The following is an 18,923-nucleotide window of genomic DNA, read 5'->3' as shown; positions in this document are numbered from 1 at the left end:
TTCTTGAATATGAACTGAGTTCTTGAATATGAAATTATTTTATAATCTGTAAATCTTAATTTGTTATTATATATATATATATATATATATATATATATATATATATATATATATATATATATATATATATATATATATAAAACGCTTTGAACACCATTTGAAAAGTTTTTTGTTAAATGGAGTTAAATACAAAAGGTTTCATCATGGACAACATTCAGGTTTCACTATGAAAGATTCTAAGATTCATTCTTATTCTGCAATTAATCTGTAATTATGCACAGAATTGAGCAATGCAATTTACAGTGGATGCAGTACTACCCTAATGGCTTGTGATTATAATATGAGAATTTTCTTTAAGACAACATAAAGATATCTGGCAGGAAAAGATGTTGCAACACATGACGTTATGTTTGAAGATATATTTTTTCATGTAGTTTCAAAGAACTGGCTAGCCGCCTTGCTGAAAACCTTAACTCCAGTGGGATGGAAAAAAGTGGCCACTGTTGTGTTAAATATTAGAAGTTATAGCTCAGTGATGAAGGTACTTGACTTGTAATTGGAAGGTTACTAGTTCAAGCCCCACTGCTGCCAAGTTACCACTGTTAGGCCCCTGAGCAAGGCTGTTAACCATTGATTACTCAAGTTGTGCTCATAATTGTAAGTTGCTTTATCTAAAAAGTGTCAGGTAAATGTAAAACCTTATGGCCTTTCTCTATAGGGCATATATTTTTTGATAGATTCACTTGGATAAAAGTAATTCATGTTTATAACAGATTATAATTCATGCACTTGTCTGCATCTTTACAAACTTGCACCCAAGTACATGCCTGGATTAAGCTCTTTGTGGAGCTAGGCTATAAATATTTGGGGTTCCCATAAGATTAAGATTTTATATCTGCAATGAAAATACAATAGTATAACGAATAGGCCAATATTAATTAAGCAACAAAACATGACAGCGGCAGTGACAGAGCAAGACACAAGTGTGGTTGGGTGTATGTAGTAATACTTAAAGAATGTGATGGTGGCAGTGAGAGAACGAGACAGTGTGGTTGCAGAGGCTCTTCATTCTCAATTGGAAAATAAACAATGCAAGACAATGATGAGCAACCTCAAAACAAATAAAATGCTGGCAGTAAGGCTCTTGGTGCAATACACAGGAGTGCAGTACAGGCAAGCAATACACAGCACTGAAGGTAGGTACCTGTGGGCTTGTACAGGGGAAAGAACGAAAGAAAATAAATGAGGCACAGGTGCAGGGGTTCAGTAATCAGGTGATTGGGAGAAGGGCAGGTGTGAGGTGTATGTGTTTGAGTGTCAGTGGGCATGTCTCTCCCCCTGGGTGGCCAGCACACTGTGACACAAAATAGTGAACATACAACAGGAAAGCAAATTAACAAATAAAACAGAAAAGGCACACAGTTTGAACAGGACTATATCTTAATAAATGATTGCTACAAAAGAGAGTAGCTTGACCACTTCTGGAATACTTAGTTAATTTAGGAGTTTTATATATTATTAGCTCAAGCATCTTTCTCTTGCTGCAGTTTTTGTTTTTAGACCCCTCTCTTCTAGGAGCCACCATCATTTAATACATTGTTTATCTGATAAAATGCTAATGAAAGATCAAAGCTAATAGGAAATGATCTTGATATTTTAGTGCACTCCCCACACAACTGCATGAAAATGGATAACATAAATGCCAAATAATGATTCAAACTTGTTTTGTTTTTTTTTAAACCCATAGATGCGAGGCCCCCCTCAGTCTTGAGTCACTAGGCTGCAGCCTATTTAGCCTGCAGGCTTAATCTGGCCATACTCAAGTGTCACAAATAGGTCAATTAGTTCAAAGCTAAGGACAAACATTTCATTCCATTTGAGACCTATAACTCCAAACATAACTGAAAATTGTGAATGAAAAAGAGACATTTTACATTTTTAATGATCTCAATGGTCCAGTATTTTTACATCAGCATACTGATCAAGTTTAATATTTGCTTTTTGTCCAAAAGGTTGCACATAAGGTAAGAAAGAATTTATCGATCCTGTAGGAAACTGCAGAATACTTGCTACATACATAACACATTAGTAAATAAGGATTCTTGAAAATAAACAAGTCATTGCATAGTAAAATTATTCTTACTGGGTCATGAAAAAGATTTATAATAATAGAAAATGCCTTTAAAATCACACTTCCAAGACAATTTGAAAACTAAACCTGAACATGATTTTAGAAAATGCAGTACATTTTTAATGAGAGTTATTAAAAAAAAAAAGATTGAAATTTTATATCAGGATAAAGTTAGTAGAACTGCTCAAATTATTCAACATCAGTCTGGCTACCTGTGGTTCAAATTATATTTCAAAGAAAGTCAGAAGATATAAGCAATCAGAACACAATAAGATGTTGCATCAGGACTTTATTATAGAAGGGGGAAAATATCATAAAGTACACTCAGGGCTAAAGCCAGCAGACAGGCCCCTAGTGGTACTGATAGACTGACCCTAGCACCTCCACTCTTTTCAACAGTGAAGATGCATTTACCCACATTTCCTTCTTTATCAACAGCAGACACAGTTACATCTGGGGAGCAACAGGAGGCACTGTAGAGACCCATCACCACAATTACACCCCCATCTACCACAGCGTCTTGGGAAAAGTTTCCATTGCCTTTCTGGATTGAGATTTCTTGAATACCTGAGCCATTGCCATCTGTGATGTTGACAGACAGGTCCCAGTTGGACTCGGTACAGTCAGTTGGGCAAATAGTACTTACACCAACAATCACACACTTTGGAGGAGTAAAGTCAGTCACCTGTTGTTAACAAAGGAAGCAAGATTAATCATAAAAAAACTACAATTTAGCATTTACTCACCTTTGTACACAGTACAGGGTGATGTTAATTTATCCAGAACCACCCAAACGTATTTTAGGTGATATTGTTTCTCATTGTAGATGACTCTGAGGAGATCTGTTGTCATGGGTTCATATATATCTCTTGCGTCTCACCACAGCAGAGTTGAAAAAGGAAATACAAACAGGTGAATTAGGTAAAACAACATACCAATGAAAATGATGTGTCAAATGAATAGTAACGTTGAGAAACATTGAATTGTGTGATTTAAAATTTAAACTGGTTTAATGAATTTCATTTTATTTGAATATTGAGGCTTAAGATCTCAGGGATATATTGGATAGGATGGTGCTTATTATGTCTTTGTACTGTGCAACAGATTGTATGTTTTTATTATATATTTATTAGAAATCTGTGTACCTAAATTGTGGATGTTATGTTACTGTTATGATGGACACTTAAGATTAAAAAAAAATAGGTGTGATTGATTTTATAGACAAGAGCCTAAGGATACTCACTCAATAGTGATGGGATAATATTGGTATAAAGTGAAAGTAATTACATGCATCTTGGTATAAAAATTCAGGACAAGTTGGATTTTGACTTGAGTATGACTATGATCTACACAAACAGTCAGCAGAGATTGTTGCCATAAGGGAATTTAACTACACACTTCTGCCCAGTTATTATTAGCAACAGAAACAATTTAGCAGGTAAGCCTGAGGGGTTTCATCTCAAGTATTTGCATTTTTTTGTGATTTGGTGGTGTGCTCCAAAACCTCAATTGTTGTTCCTGCTCCAAAGGAGGACAGCTTCAGTGACTACAAGCAATTCCTATAACATTAATAAACATGAGTAACCAGCCAGCTAAGATAGCAATGTAACTATTTAACTAGAAAATGTACATAGACAGCTGGTTAGCTAAGTTAATGTGATGAATTAACAAGCTAATTTGACCAATCAATATTCTGACTGTTGCGCATTTGTTGTAGCTGCAGCTCTATTGTTTCCAGAAATAATGAATGGTGATAAAGACAAAACAGGTTCATGTTGCAAAGTTAGGTACTTAACAGGTCTTCATTTTCAATGACAGCATGTCTCAAACCTCCATAAGCCTTGATAATTACTTGACCAAAACATGATTTTGATGGAGAAACTGTCACTTCTGACACCATATGGGACTTTATCATTGTGACATGGAAACTGAATAAACATAAAATGTGTGGTGACTGAATACCTTGCCACCACATACAGGTTCCATTTAAGCATTGCTCCATAGCATACCCAACTGTGTATATAACTGCTGTTTTTCTAGTTTTAGTATAGAGTACAATACCATACAGGCTCAGCACTCGACATTCACCAGACATACAAGCACAGGCTTGGTTAAAAATTAACAAAGAAAATGTACATGCTAAGGCTTTTAATGCAATTTCTACTTGTGAAGTTTTTGCCACATATTCCAAAACATTTTTTGATAATATTAGTAAGTTATTAGCATCAACAAAACAGAACTTTGGAATAAAACATTTTCAATCAAACTAGATATTTTTCACCAAACTAGATATTTGTGTGAGATTGCATGAAGGATATGAATGGAAAAACTGCCTTCATCACTAATTATGATCACTGTGATTATTTGGTAATGTCCATACTCATGCAGCTTCAGGGGGTTATTGGCTTCGTAAACTCTAACTTATCACACCAGTTTGGACCAACTCTGCCATTTAGTCTTGGTCTTAAATGAAATGAATTCTGACACCAAGACTGCATCTCTGCTAATTACAGCATTTAGTTGACAATTTTATCCAAAGCAACTTACACTTATGACTGAGTACAACTTGAGCAATTGAGGTTTAAGGGCCTTGCTCAGGGGCCCAACACTGGCAGCTTGAACCAAGCAACCTTATGATTACCAATCATTTACCTTAACCACTGAGCTACCACATTACCAAGTCATACCCCTTCCTGGATTGGGACTTTGTCACAGTGGAAGGGCTTGGGTGGTCCAATTATCTCCAGGGTTAGGTCATCAGGAGCATCAGTCTACTGGTAGGTTTTCCCATGATGAACAGGAGACAGGGTTCCTAAGAGGAGGTTACCAGGATCTAGCCATGGAACCAGGTCTGAGAGTAGTGTTGGTCAGCAAGTGCCTGATGGCCAAACAGCCCATGTAACTCAGTTGGGCTCAGTCAAAAAAGGCAATGTGGGAGGACCATGTGGGCCCACCACTCCCAAGGTTGAGGATGTGGTGCAATACCCATTAGACAAAGGCCAGTGTGGAGCAGCCCTTGGTGTTACAGACCTTGGCAGAAACTGGCTCTTGATATATGAAACATAACCTCCCTAACAGGAGAAGGAGCTGTGCATGAGGTTAACAGTTGGACTCCCCTCTACACACAGTATGGCCTCTGCAATCAGTCTCCTTGATGGGGGATAGAACCTTGGGTAGAAAGTCAATGATTGACTTTGTGGTTCTGTCATCTGATTTGAGGCCATATTTTTTGCACATTCAGGTCAAGAGAGGTGCTGAGTGGTAAATTGAGAGCAGGGAAAATCTGCTAACAGACTTGGTACACCCAAATATGTAATGAGTCTACCTGGAAATTCTGACAGAAGACTCCAACCAGAATGATTTAAATTCCCACTTTCTTTCACATTCTGTCAGAGGTGGCTGACATGGACTCTGAATTGACCCTGTTCAAGACCACCATTGTGGAAGCAGCTGCATATAGCTGTGCCCAAAAGCTTGTCAGTGCCAATTATAACAGCAACCCAAAAACCCAGTGGTGAGGACCACAGTCAAGCAGAAAAAGCAGACTTTTCAGACCTGGCTGTCTTGGGGAACTCCAGGGCTGGAAGGTACTTAGAAAGGCCATGTACAGTGACTATCAGGAGACCTCAAAGATATTCTGGAAACACTTCAACAACTCAGAGGGGACAGACGTTTATCATTCATCCTGTGCTCAGCAAGCATGGTGAAAATTGAACTTGACAATAATATTATCAGGTGTTGGAAGGAGCACACAATCATTCATTCATTCATTCATTCACATTCTCTCTCACACACAGGACAATTTAACAGGATAGCCAATCTGATCTTCTACCCAAGAGTACTGAACTGTCACCTAATCACTTGCACCTGCATCTCATCTGACCTTATTTGCTTCTCTTTAGAAGAGGCTCCTATGCAAACATACTCTCAAATGTTGCCAGTTACTGCTCTCTGTGGTTTTTAGTGCTGCTGCTGCTTCTTTAATTTGAATAGTTTTTTTGATAACTAGATTATGGTTTAGCAAACTTCTAATCCTGCATTTGGGTTTTGTGTTGTGAGGAAACCCTGCACACAGATCCAGCTCAAATATCTGAAGCTGCCTTGTTACATACACTTATTATTTGTTGGCAAAAAAACACTTCTGTAAGGCAGTCTGTACAATAGACTCTACTAAGGTAAATGTAATGATTAGTAGATGACAAGATCCTACCAGAAATCCTGATGTAATACAAATATTTATCCTAATTCACTTCCTTGCACAAGAGTTTCTAAGAAAGGGTTTTGGATGTAAATTCTGCAATGCAACTGATAAACTGCAATGTGTAACAGCTTATGGGTTAACCCAAGAAATATTACCTTTTTTCCATTTATGGTTTCTCAGAACTGTTTCATGCCCCTCAAGCATCTCAGTTACTATGGTAACAAGTGCAATCATACTGTTCTTAATATAAATTACCTTGTTGAGCACTGATAGGGGAACCACAGCAAAGTTGGTATCGGTAGGTCCTGGTCCTTCAACTCCAATGGTCAAAGTAACATCAGTGCCTGATTGGATGTTTGCTGGTGGATTGAATATCACTGTACCTTCAGCACTGCCCCCACTCACCAGGTTGAGCCTGTGATCAAAAGTAGTTTGTTCTATTATACTGATCAGACGCCAGTCTTGTTTGTGTTAAGATTATGCTATTGGTGCTTGAACTTGAGCAGTGTAATGTTTGTGGAGCAGAGCTGTGAAGTGGAATCAGACTGTAAATACAAGTGGACTGGACGACAGCAGGTGAAAAGTGAAGCCACTATGTCTAATGCCTTCGAGTGGCTGGTTGCAGTACAACTCGCCCATTCCCATCTAAGTGGAGACATCCAACGACAAACTTTCATTTCAAATTACACATCTCCTAATGTCGGGGGAATTGTTTTGTCGATTCTATACGGTCCCCATACGTTTACATCTCACGATTAATCTGTTTTCTATAAGTTATTTGATTATTTTTAAAGGAGTGTGGCGACGAGGTAACTGACGGGTAATACTGACGGGTCTAGCGTGAAGGTACAGGTAGCTGACTCGTAGTCAGCTAACCTATATCAATTAAGTTTCAGTTGACTGTTTTACCCTTCACTATTTTAGTAAAGTTGACTGTTCAATTTGACATTTTTGAAGTAAAGCAATATCTTGGGGGTCATATCATTTTGAGTTTGCTAAGGTAGTTTAGAACTTGGGATGCAATATTCAGATTTTGTTCATCGTGTCATTAAATAACATGACTGACAGCATCTTGTAATTACTTCACATATAATAGGCGTTTATTAAATATCTCTTGGAAGCACTAAATATGCAAGGTATGGTTAAGATGCTTTATGTAACGTAATTTAGCTAGTGTTAGCTTGCTAACACTAAATGTCAAGATATTTTGCTAGCGAAGTTGCCAATATATTGTGATAATAATTTTAATTTCACAATCCTGATGGAAATGCACATGTTTACTGATTATGGGTGCTTAACTATCTAATGTATAAGAACATATTCTTTCTTTTATGTTGTTACGTTGCACTAAACAAATTTAGCCAGAGTTTGGGTGCAATACTGTCCCGCCTACAGTGTCTAACGGCTCTAATTGTCATCCACTATGCAGCCGCACCCAAATTGCCAGCTCCCATGCTAGCCACCTTGGTGGCTTTAAAAATTCTCAATGGTAATCAAAGGTGACGTACTATCAATTGTATATACAGTCTGAGTGGAATATATGTATTTGGTTTCCAATAAACATCGAAGTATTTCAGAGCAGTTCATTTTTACCTGTAGACTACAGTATTCTTGAAACTAACACAAACTTCACTAGCCTTGTTAAAGTGTACTACAAATACTCTATGCTCCAATTTTTGATCAATTGAGGAAACAAGTCATGTTCATTTACGTTGAATCAAATCTCATAGGGATGTTTCTGTCATTCGTGGCAATGACACTGTATGTGCCACTTGTTCCATTGGTGGTTATTGTGAATTTTAGTTTAAATTCTTTTCCAGGCAACATGGTGCTGTTCACTGTAGCCTGCAGGGGAAAAAGAATTAGAGAAATTTGAAAAAAAAACAAAAAACATTTTTTTAAAAGATTTTCTGAATTCAAGATGCTAAGGTCTTATGCATAAGTTATTTTTAAAGTATGTGTTCCATGATCCCATAAGTCAGGATGCATGGAAAATGCATGTACCTTGACAGTGACTGTAGACAGGGACATCTGTGTGGTGCTCTGCCTTTGGAAGTGGCTTGCAGTGGTCTTTTCTTCTCCTTTCACCATAACTACAAATTCCCTTTCTGGAACATTACTCACAGTAACTAAGAAGTCCCCACCACCCACTTCCTCTATGGTTCCATTCGATGCACGAGCTCCAGAGACCTCTACTAGAGCAACCTCTTGAATCTTTAGGGCTTCCACACCTTTCTGCCCTGTTACAGTCAGCAACAGCTTAGTGGGTAAGCCTGAGGGCAAAGGCGAGGGGAGAGAGGGAGAGGAATAGCGGTCACATTTATTTTGGTAAGATCCATCTTGCACTCTCAAAATCATATTGTTTTGCCACAAAACAATTTTGATCACAATTATAAACAGGCTACATAAATGTATAACTACGGTTTGAACTATAGGAAAAAAGAGGAAGACCAAACAAGGAAAAGGGCCAAAGAGAAGCACAAAGTTATCTGGTGATATGCTAAATAGTGTACTGGGGTGAGTGTGTGGGAAATGTTAGGGGTCTGCTCTATACAGCACATCTACAGTGCTCCATAACCTTTGATTAACACAGGTTTCTTGTCAGCTTAAAGGTTAACTTGGTGCTACAACAACAATAGATCCAACAGCAGCAGCTCTGAACAGCAACAGAGCTAGAACATTTTTAGATGGATACCCTCATCCATGAGCTGACTGCTCAAAGAGCATCTTCTGCTTCCACACTGGAGAAAGGAGCTCAGTTCCCGCTGTTGGGCCCAAGGATTTGAAACTCCTCAAGTCCCCCAAACACTTTTTTAAACAGAAAGTTTCTAAGTAACATTTGTGGTTATGTTTCTCTGTTGCTATGGGCAGCAACAGTTATACTGAACATACCAAGGAAATTCACATGGGCCGCAGCAGATGGTTGAAATGAATAAGCACTTGTCACATCAGCATTTCACCATGGTCTGTAGCACCAGCAGCTGACTGTTTGTACTGCAAAAGCTCATTAACTGTGATGCTTGCCCCCCATTGGTTTACGCCAAGTATGGATATTCTTTGGGTTCAGGTAGGGTCCAGCAGCAAAACCATCTAAAATTCAGGAATCACCTACTTGGAAATCATTGCTACAGAGAGGTTAGTAAAATCATGGATATGGCAGCTACAGACCCCTGAATGAATGACAGACAAGAAAAATTTCTGTCCCATGTGGCCAACCCTCAACACAGACATCCAGCATTATGTAATGACCTGCTCAGTGTGTGCCCAGGCAAAGACAATGTCCCAGGTCCCCCTTGGCATTGTAGAGCCATTCCAACATTCATATTAGACTTTAATCCATTTTCCACTGTAGGGCCAAACAGTTACTAACATTGTGTCAGGCCTTTCAGCACTCTTGAGACTAATTATGGTTTATTTTTCCACAAATCTTGTACTGGAAACCAGGGCCAGGAAATATTTGTGGTGACAACAAATTCTTGTCATAATTATGCAAGAGTTGCCACTAAATTACCCTGGTCACTGCATAATAGAGAATCAGCAAAGTCTAAATCATCCCCCAAATACTCCCTTCTCTCCACAGACTCTGGGATCATTACATCTCCCCTCCTCAATCTTAATGCAGCATTTAACACTGTTTGCCACAATGTCCTACTCACTCATCTCTCTGCCACTGGCATCACTAGAACTGCACTCTCCTGATTTACCAAATATCTTAGACAGTTTTTCTATTAAGAAACAATCATTCACTATACCTCAAGGATCTGACCTTGGATTTCTCCATTTCAAAATATACATGCTTCACCTAGGACAGAAGTATTGAAATCACAGTTCTCAAGGTCCAGGTCTTATAGATTTTCCACCTTCACTTTACCAGAGTCAGGTATGACAACAAAATGACCAACCACGTACCTTAATGATTTAATTAACTACAAGGGATTACAAAATCCAGGACTGGATTTGGATTCAATGTCCAGATTTGAATAGCACTGCCCCTAAGACATATCATTCGCTATCATGGTCTTAATTTTCACTGTTGCACAGACGACATACAGATATACATATAATTGCTACCAAATCAGTCATCAACAGTATATTTGATTTGAGAATTAATATAGATAGAGTCATTGGCATCCCTGCCAAATCACCCCAACCCCCCATAAACTCTGCTATAAACTCCATAAACTGTTTAGCAATATCTATGTGAGTCATCTGAAAATCAGATACTACCATCTCATTGGGCATTCTGGCTAGCTAGCAGTCTAATTGAAAACCTCCTGATTTAGCTTTGTAACAGCAGAGAATGTCACCAAAAGGCACTGTGAATACTACAGACAAGCTTGTTTGTTTGTTAGCAAATATTAACTTGCACTATAAAGTTAGTTAGGCTGGAGAATGTTGTTTAACTGATATATGACTCTAGAGTGTAGTAGAATCACCAAAAGACTATTACAGAATAAAATGTTTGAAACAACATAGAACACCAAAAACCAAAAACTATACTGTGCACACTTGGACTGTAGTGTAAAAACAGGAAGTCACTAGCAGATATAAATCACAAGGGATACCTTTTGAAAAAGCAGTTTGTCAAAAAATGCCCCTGACTATGAAATAAATTGGAGTATTATTTTTGATACCAGTGAGACTCACCCACCTCAGTACACCATATAGAGTAGAGGTATTTGCATTATTGTGATATGTCTTTTTAGAAATTATTAACACATGTAAACATAGTAATTCTTATAACTTCTGTAACCTGTCTGTGGGCGACCATCAATAGTAGCAAATCCTGGGTGTGGACCTTTGAATTCCTCCACAAAACTGTAGATAAACGTAACTGGACTCTGACCTGGAAAACACATACTTAAGCCATTATCACAATTGCCAACATAACCATTATAAGCTGCTCCTTTTTACATCTCAAGTTTCCTTTTCAACATATTCAATGTCTATGCCCATGTTAATGATGAAACTACAAAATACCCTTTTAGTAAAGGAAAGATAAAGCTTATTCTATTTAATAAGCTTTTGACTGCTACTAGTGTGTTGTATCCTAATGTTATAAGTGTGTAGGAGCTGTGAGACCAAGCTCACCAGTAACTTTGATGGTGTATGCCGCTGTGGACTCCATGCTGATGTGCCACAATCCAGTCTCCATGTGAGAGCTGAAGAGAATGTGTCGTAGATTCCCCACAGTCTGAATCAAAGCCAGAGGTCCCTTATCCACAGTGTGAGTCTGAGTCACACCTAAACAACAACAGCAGTTAATGTCAGGACACAATTTTTTTGTAAAAATCTCAATATATTTCTAAAAGCTTCTAGCACCCTCCCATTCATTAGATAAATAAAGTAAAGGCATCTGCTAACCAAATGCCTTTCATCTTTTACACAGCAGTCATGTTTTCGGTCATTATTCATGCTTTTATTTTGTTGTGAAACTACTTATGTACTAATTTGTCCAAAATATACGTTTTGGAGATGATCAAGCATTTTTGATTCTTTAAAATATAGTATTGATAATACTAATCCAAATTAGTAGCTGACTGAAAAAGGAGGGCTGAAAAAAGTCTCCCATTATAGGTTCTGCTTAAACAGATATAACATTTGCTGAACAACACTTGGGATGCTATACTATAAGATATAAATGGTCAGAATTTATTTACACAATTTACACTTCATTACAAACTGTCAGTTTAAAATACAGTGAAATACAATTATTTTCCTAGATAACGCACTGTCCAGCAATATTTTGAATATTAATTGACTTGGATAGGGTCCCACAGTAAATAAACTGCACTAGGACATTCTCAGGTAAAACTCAGATCACTCCAACTTGGAAAGCCTGTGCAGTGAGATTCCAGTGTACATGGCGGGGACCCCACCTGATGGACTATGTAAAGTGAATATGAGATTATTTCCAGTGATGTAGGCAGTGACATTGGACAATGATGCATCTATCAGGAAGGGGAAACTCTCCACACGACCTGGGTTCTTGGCTTGTTGTAGGATTGTCACCTGGAAATGACAGATGGCTTTACATATCATGGACAGACAAAAGAGAGTTCTTTCAGAATACTTTTTTTAGTCTTAAGAGCGTCCCCCTCTGCCGACATAATAGCGTTGCAATTAGCACTTTGCAGATGCCCAGCACCATGTGGGGGATTTTTTATGCTTTCCGAGTCATGCACATAAGATTTCCTACCAGAGCAGATGTGGAGGAGTCAACGATGATGTCAGTAGCATTGGGCAGGTTAGCCTTGCTGACCTCTATAGCTTGACCTCCAGAGGCTAAAGCAAAGTCATAATATAGCTGGAACTTTGTGCGCCCCTCCATCCTTACAGTTCTTACTGATGTTGTCTTTGATGTTATGAAGAAGGATACCTGAGAATGAAAGGAGCAGGCAAGCAGAGGGGAGCACGAAACACAACAAAGATGAGAGAGTCAAGTGAGAAAAGATGAAAAGAAACAATTTTTAGTTTTGTGTTCAGGACCATATTTGGAGAAAGATACTATATGTCCAATCAATACACAGACCAGAAAAATGTGTGCTCTATTCACAAACATGAACTTGAGATCAGGTTACAATGGCCTACAACTCTAAGCCATTATAAAAACTAGACTCACTAGATTGTCTAGTCTCAAAACTAGACATGAATTTAAACTAAATGAACTTTAATATTTGTTCAGATATTTTAAATTCTTGTCACAGTTTCCCCAATGGTTCATAAAGTATCGTGCTCCGTTTTCATCTCTCCACCGTATGGTCTTTGTGTGTGCTTTGGTTTTGTTCCCCAACTTCGTTTCTTGTTAACTGATTACCTGCCTTTACTGTTCCCAGGTGTTTCTTACGCCTCTTCTTGTTGTGGTTTGTATGGAACATTTTTGTTTTTTTTCTCCATGTTATATGTGCTTAATGCATTCTGTGTTTCACTGAGTTTGGTTTGTTTTCTTTTGTTTATTTCTAGTTGTCATGTTTCCAATGTTCATTTTTTTTCTCTGTTCTTATTTTATATTTTTATGATTAAATTTCAATCCAACTAAGCATCTGCATCCTTCCTTCGCTTACCAATGGTTAGAATTGTCAACTGGTCTTGGGAAGAAATTTTGAGTCCACAATTTCCCCAACTGTTCTCAAGTGCTACTAACAATTATGCACAATTATAGAAAATAAGTACTTGGTTATATTAACTGTATTTGAACACTCTGACAATGTGAGACAGTCCTAATCTTTATAAGACCAGTTAATATTATTAAATTTGGGCCTCTGTTTATTTTTTGTTTTGTACTATACAGATATAATAACTATTTTCAAAGGTTAAAAAAACCAAAATTCTTTGTTTGATCATTTAATTAAGCTATCAACAAATCCGGCAAGATTTTTTCCTTTAATTCTTTAAGTGGCCCAATATTGATGTAGAATGTCAAGACTGAGGTGCTTACTGTAGATTTGGTGCTGTGAATGAGGGCTATGATGGTTTTTTCTAAGTTCATGTCTTTAGCTGGCGCGTCAGTAAAAACGTAGATGTGAGAGGAGGCAGGAGCTCCTGTCAGAGCCAGCTAATAGAAAGAGAGACACAGAGACACTGATAGAGGCACAAATGCACAGTGAATTGCATATTGTGGCTAAGAGCTGCCAACATCTACTCAGGGTGAGAAACAATGTTTTGTTGTGGCTTCCTCTATAGGAATTTCTCAGTAGTTGCCTCAGTACCTGCAGTCCTGACAGACACATCTCTGGTTCATCCCCACCCCCAGTGGCAGTGAGCTTTGAGATTTCTCTCTTCATCACATCAGGGTCTGTTGTCTTTGTAAGGGGTCCAAACTCTGCAGAAGCACACATAAACACAAACCCATGCATGCACTATAACAGATTGCCACCGGTATTAACATTATTTAGATCATTTGTTATAAACACATAATCTTTGTTAATCAAAGTTGCAACTCTACAAGCACATGTAAGTTTCACCAAAAGTTTAATTTTTCATTCATTGTGTTTGGATGATCCTGCAAGCAGCTGCAAGCAACATAGGGATGACTGAAAAACTCCCAGGTAAAGTGAATTACAACAAGATAAGCATGAATGATAAATAAAAGCCTGAGTCACCTTCTCTATGTCTTTATATGACAGCACATAACTCGCAGCTGGAAAAAGTACCTCTTACCACTGCATTTATCTGCCTGTCCAAATTTGAAAGTAAACGATGCAAATATTTTTGCATAACCATGTATGTTATTTCATGTCAGTGGTGTCAGGAGCACTAACAAAAATAACTTCATTCTTGTCATAATTCTAAGAAAATTCTTGCACTTTCAGCATTTCATAACTCAGGCAATCAAAGAGGCGCTGCCAATCTAGTCAACCTGTTTTTATGCAACTTTGATGAATAAAGGTCATTGTCTAACATAATGATGAGGTTAGATGAATGTGTTGTGTGCCTCATTCATTTAGGCCATGAATAATTTTACAAAATGCCACAGCATGCCTGAGCTTTCTTACTTGGATCGTTGAATGGAACCAAAATGTATTCTGAAGGTTCATCCTGAGTCCCTTTCTTACTGTCGATGATGTTGTATGCAACTCTCTTAGCTTCAGTGATGTCATCAGCCATACTGCCTGTTGTGTCAATCACAAAGCAGAGAACAGCAGAGCGAGCAATGCCCATTAGCCTGAGAGAGAGAGAGAGAGAGAGAGAGAGAGAGAGAGAGAGAGAGAGCGAGAACAAGCGAGAGAGAGCAAATTAAGTTACGTATAAAAACCCTATATGCACACATATCCTACACAACCTTGAGTACCCTATCTTGCTCCCTACCGCAGGTAGGCATTATTGCCAGATGCTCCACGTATATCCTCCAACAGCTCGAGAGAGGCTTCTGTTGCCAGGGAAACTGCAGTGTTATGGAAGTCCACATTATGGGGATGACGCTCATCTTTGCTGATGCCGCCCCGAGGATTCTGAGTACTACTAAGGTCGGCATCTCCACCATGACTACATTTACCTGAGGTCACAGATACAAAGAGGTGTTTGAAAGCATGGCTTTTACATGGACTTCTTCATATATGTCTTCTTTTGAATATGTTCATCTTAGCTCCACCTTTAGGTTTGTAAGAGGAAGCCAGGCCCATGTATCCCGACGTGAGTTTCTTCTCATTCAAAATGGATGGCAACAAGGGATTTGAACAAGTACCAGTGGCACAGTCACTGCAAGTTGAAGTGTTCACGTCTTCCAAAAACACACACACACACAAAATTTTCTTTTTGAGCTTATACAAAAAGTATTTGTATTTGTTACAAAAATTATTTGTTAAATCACTAAATTACAGGACTTTAGACCTGTAATAAATTAAAATGTTTTGCCACACAGATTTTTTTTCTATATATTACTCTTTCTCTCACACCCACACTCATACCTATACACATACAAGAGTTACACTGAGATGCGTTTCTCTCTCTCTCTCTTTCTCTTTCTCCCCTCCCCTCACCTTTATTCTTTCATTACCTGCTATATTATGGATGGTGAGGTCTGGTCTTATTAGGTTGACATATGTCCTCTTGTTACCAAGCTCAACCCAATTACTATGGCTGTAAAAATCCTGCAAGAACATGCATATCCTGATGTTCATGGGAATGTTGAAACGTCAGCTGCATGATTTCACAATGTTTACTGTAAAAGTACTATATTTCATAATGGGGATGAGATAAATGTTCCTGTTATTACTGTGATATTTAATGTATTTTACAGTTTTTTTTCTGTTTTCCTTATTTGTTAGGCTTAGGGCTATTTTTCATTACTAACATGACATCAGGTTCTTATTTCATCAAGTTCTTGTTTAAATGATGCATTCGCTGTTTCTGTGTTAACAGTGCAGGATCCATATCCATATAACCTTTTTATAAACGCATGTTTGTTTGCTTTTGAGCTATCAATAAATAAGGTTGGTAAGGTTTTAGATAGAAGAAAACACTGTTTATGGTGCATAAAACCTGATGTATACAAATAATTTATAAAATACAGTACACAGTATATTATCTCTTTAACAGCAGAAAGTGTTTACCTTGGGTAAATAACAAGACCTTAAGAAGGAATACAGTTCAACTAAAATTTCAGAAACTGCAAAGACCTATACTGTACTACAGTACACTACAAAAATTATGCAGAAGCTTACTTTTATATTTACTCTAATTTTACTGCATATTTAAATAGTTAATTTAGACAAAGCCAAATTTTTAACTTTAATTTTGTTTAAACTATTTGTTTAAAGGCCATAATCTCACCTGGAGAGTGTGTAGGACTCGGCCCAGTGTTTCTCGAGCAGCTTGCAAACTGTCTTTGCGGATATTGGCTTTGATGGCAGCAGTACCTTGGCTGATCAGAGCATGTCCCTCATTGAAAGCCTCATCACTGAAATGATGTGGACTGCTGGTCATGAAGTCACGGTCCACTAGACCATTCTGCATGTAAATTTGATTCAGGGCTTCATGGAACTTGGCTCCAGATACTTCACCAGTGGCTGTACCTAAACATTCGCGCAATAGCTCCTCTACAGATGAACCCTACCACACAGAGGATAAGAGAGGTAGAGTGACAGACCTGTCCAATCGCAGCTTAATAAATGAGCATAAATTGTGAAGGGTGAAGAAACAGACACACACACACACACACACAGAAGGGCACACTCACCGTTGGCTTGAACTCTCTACCCTCTGATTCGGCCACTGCCTCACACACATCATAGATCTTTTTCATTACAGCATTGCCAGTGATGGTCACATGTGTGTTGCTGCTAACCCCTACTGGCACAAATGCCTGCACCCCAGACAGCAGCAGGACCACCAGAGCGAGAGTGTGCAGTGATGACAACATGCCCAACTGAGGGAGAGGAAAACACATTCTTTTATTCCAGCACGCCAACGTGCAATGCTTAGCTTCAGTTTAATTTACAGTGTTTCTAATATTAGCAAAAAGGTGCAGTGTTAAAATTATGTTAATTTAGTGTGAATGCAAATTATTATTTTAAATATGGATTCAGCATTTCTAATATTTTAAACAACTAGCTACTAAAGGGGCATAAATGGGGGTGGGGAATCTGTGTTACCCAGATTTTTTAAAAAAACAAAAAAAAAACTGAATCTAAAAATAATTGAATTAAGAGATTAATTCTTTTGGAATATGATTTTATACCATTTTGGATGACAAACATTTAGTCATATAAACTCAAACATGAGTTTCAGCTTTAAGGTTTAGATTTCCTTACAAACCACAAAATTCAATATCCATTTAAAATTCAATTCTACACTCTGTGCTACAAATTTAAAACATTCAAATTCAGTTGTTTGCATTCAAATCCAAATATCTATTGACATTTTTTTCTATACATAGTATAACCCAATTTTGGTATATGATTTGGATTTTAATATTAAACTTAGAAAGTGAGATTTCATCATTTTAAGAAAACTGAGAAGTCAACTGGGGATACTTAACGTTAAATGTATAATTTATTTGTGCAATCAATTTATAGCTTTCTATATGGTCTCTGATGCATCTTTTACTTATGCATATGTGTATGTGATTGTAAATTCTATAACAATATATAATTACATATTTACCAAATATGAGCTGATAAGATTACATATTTGCCAAATATATACTGACAATATTTAATATTTATATTATATTATATTATATTATATTATATTATATTATATTATATTAGCAGATAATTTTGGGCCTTCTTTTAAACTAAATATTACATTATCAAGATTTTATAACATGTCTTTTAAAGACTCTATTAAACAATCCAAATGAGTCTTGCTTTTGAGACGACATAATCTATATAAAGAATACTATAAGCATTTAGAATTTAAGAAAACAACTTCTGATAACATACTTGGGTCATGGTTAGTGGTTCATGGTTCATCATTCATCTAAGAAAATAAATTCTTAAAATGTTCTTGCTGTTTTGGTTTTATCATTTGTGTCTTGTTTAATAAAACCTTGAAACCTTTAAAACCTTGTAGAAGGCTGTAATATTTTTATGTAGTCTCTGCCAGTAACTAAAGAGTTTGTTAATCTATACTCTATAAATTTTAATGACATTTGGAAATTGGATATAATTAATTATATACATAATAATTTACTAAGATGAAGAACAGAGAATTTTAAAGTGTTGCAATACATATAGTACAAAACTGACTGCTAACATGTATTTTTCATACCTTCTAAGATTCCCCTCTTTGTGCTACTCCCAGATATGTCTGGCTTTTTGAGGTAAAATCTACTTTAATGGATCTTTCTACATATACAAGTAGGTGTTGTATAAAAGGGTGGGACGCTGTTCTTTCTATATGGTAATAAAACCTAGAAAATGAGTAACCATTTAGAGATACACCAATCACAGGCCAGAAATGTGTATATGACGTCTTCATAGCAACCAGAGTGAATGTGCTTAACAGGAAACACGGGGAGGGTCAAATTTCAACTTATATTGTGCGTTGATCTAAACAGACTTAACTTTAACAGCAGGCAATACCATAAAATACCTAAATGTTAAAGTAACGTTTTGAACTTTTTTTTTTTTGTCAAGATGTGAATGA

General features: G+C 37.3%; 1 protein-coding gene across 1 annotated transcript; it reads right to left on the bottom strand.

Annotated features, from left to right (window-relative positions):
* Positions 1–2,376: 2,376 nt before the first annotated feature.
* vwa11 (von Willebrand factor A domain containing 11) lies at positions 2,377–17,193 on the bottom strand. Its single transcript, XM_027000440.3, has 16 exons — positions 17,011–17,193; positions 16,605–16,883; positions 15,829–15,922; positions 15,424–15,552; positions 15,141–15,327; positions 14,828–14,997; positions 14,042–14,154; positions 13,771–13,887; positions 12,532–12,711; positions 12,212–12,344; positions 11,424–11,576; positions 11,086–11,178; positions 8,337–8,605; positions 8,044–8,177; positions 6,588–6,747; positions 2,377–2,816 (listed from the first exon to the last, which is right to left on the bottom strand). Exons 1-16 carry the CDS (start codon positions 17,191–17,193, stop codon positions 2,424–2,426), a joined length of 2,787 nt encoding a protein of 928 aa, XP_026856241.2. The 3' UTR covers positions 2,377–2,423.
* Between the last annotated feature and the right edge of the window lie 1,730 nt (positions 17,194–18,923).

The sequence above is a fragment of the Electrophorus electricus genome, chromosome 12 (assembly GCF_041902795.1).
Source record: "Electrophorus electricus isolate QZ-2024a chromosome 12, ASM4190279v1, whole genome shotgun sequence".
NCBI lineage: Eukaryota > Metazoa > Chordata > Actinopteri > Gymnotiformes > Gymnotidae > Electrophorus > Electrophorus electricus.
The sequence above is the reverse complement of the archived record's forward strand: the minus strand, read 5'-3'. Positions and strand labels throughout refer to the sequence as shown.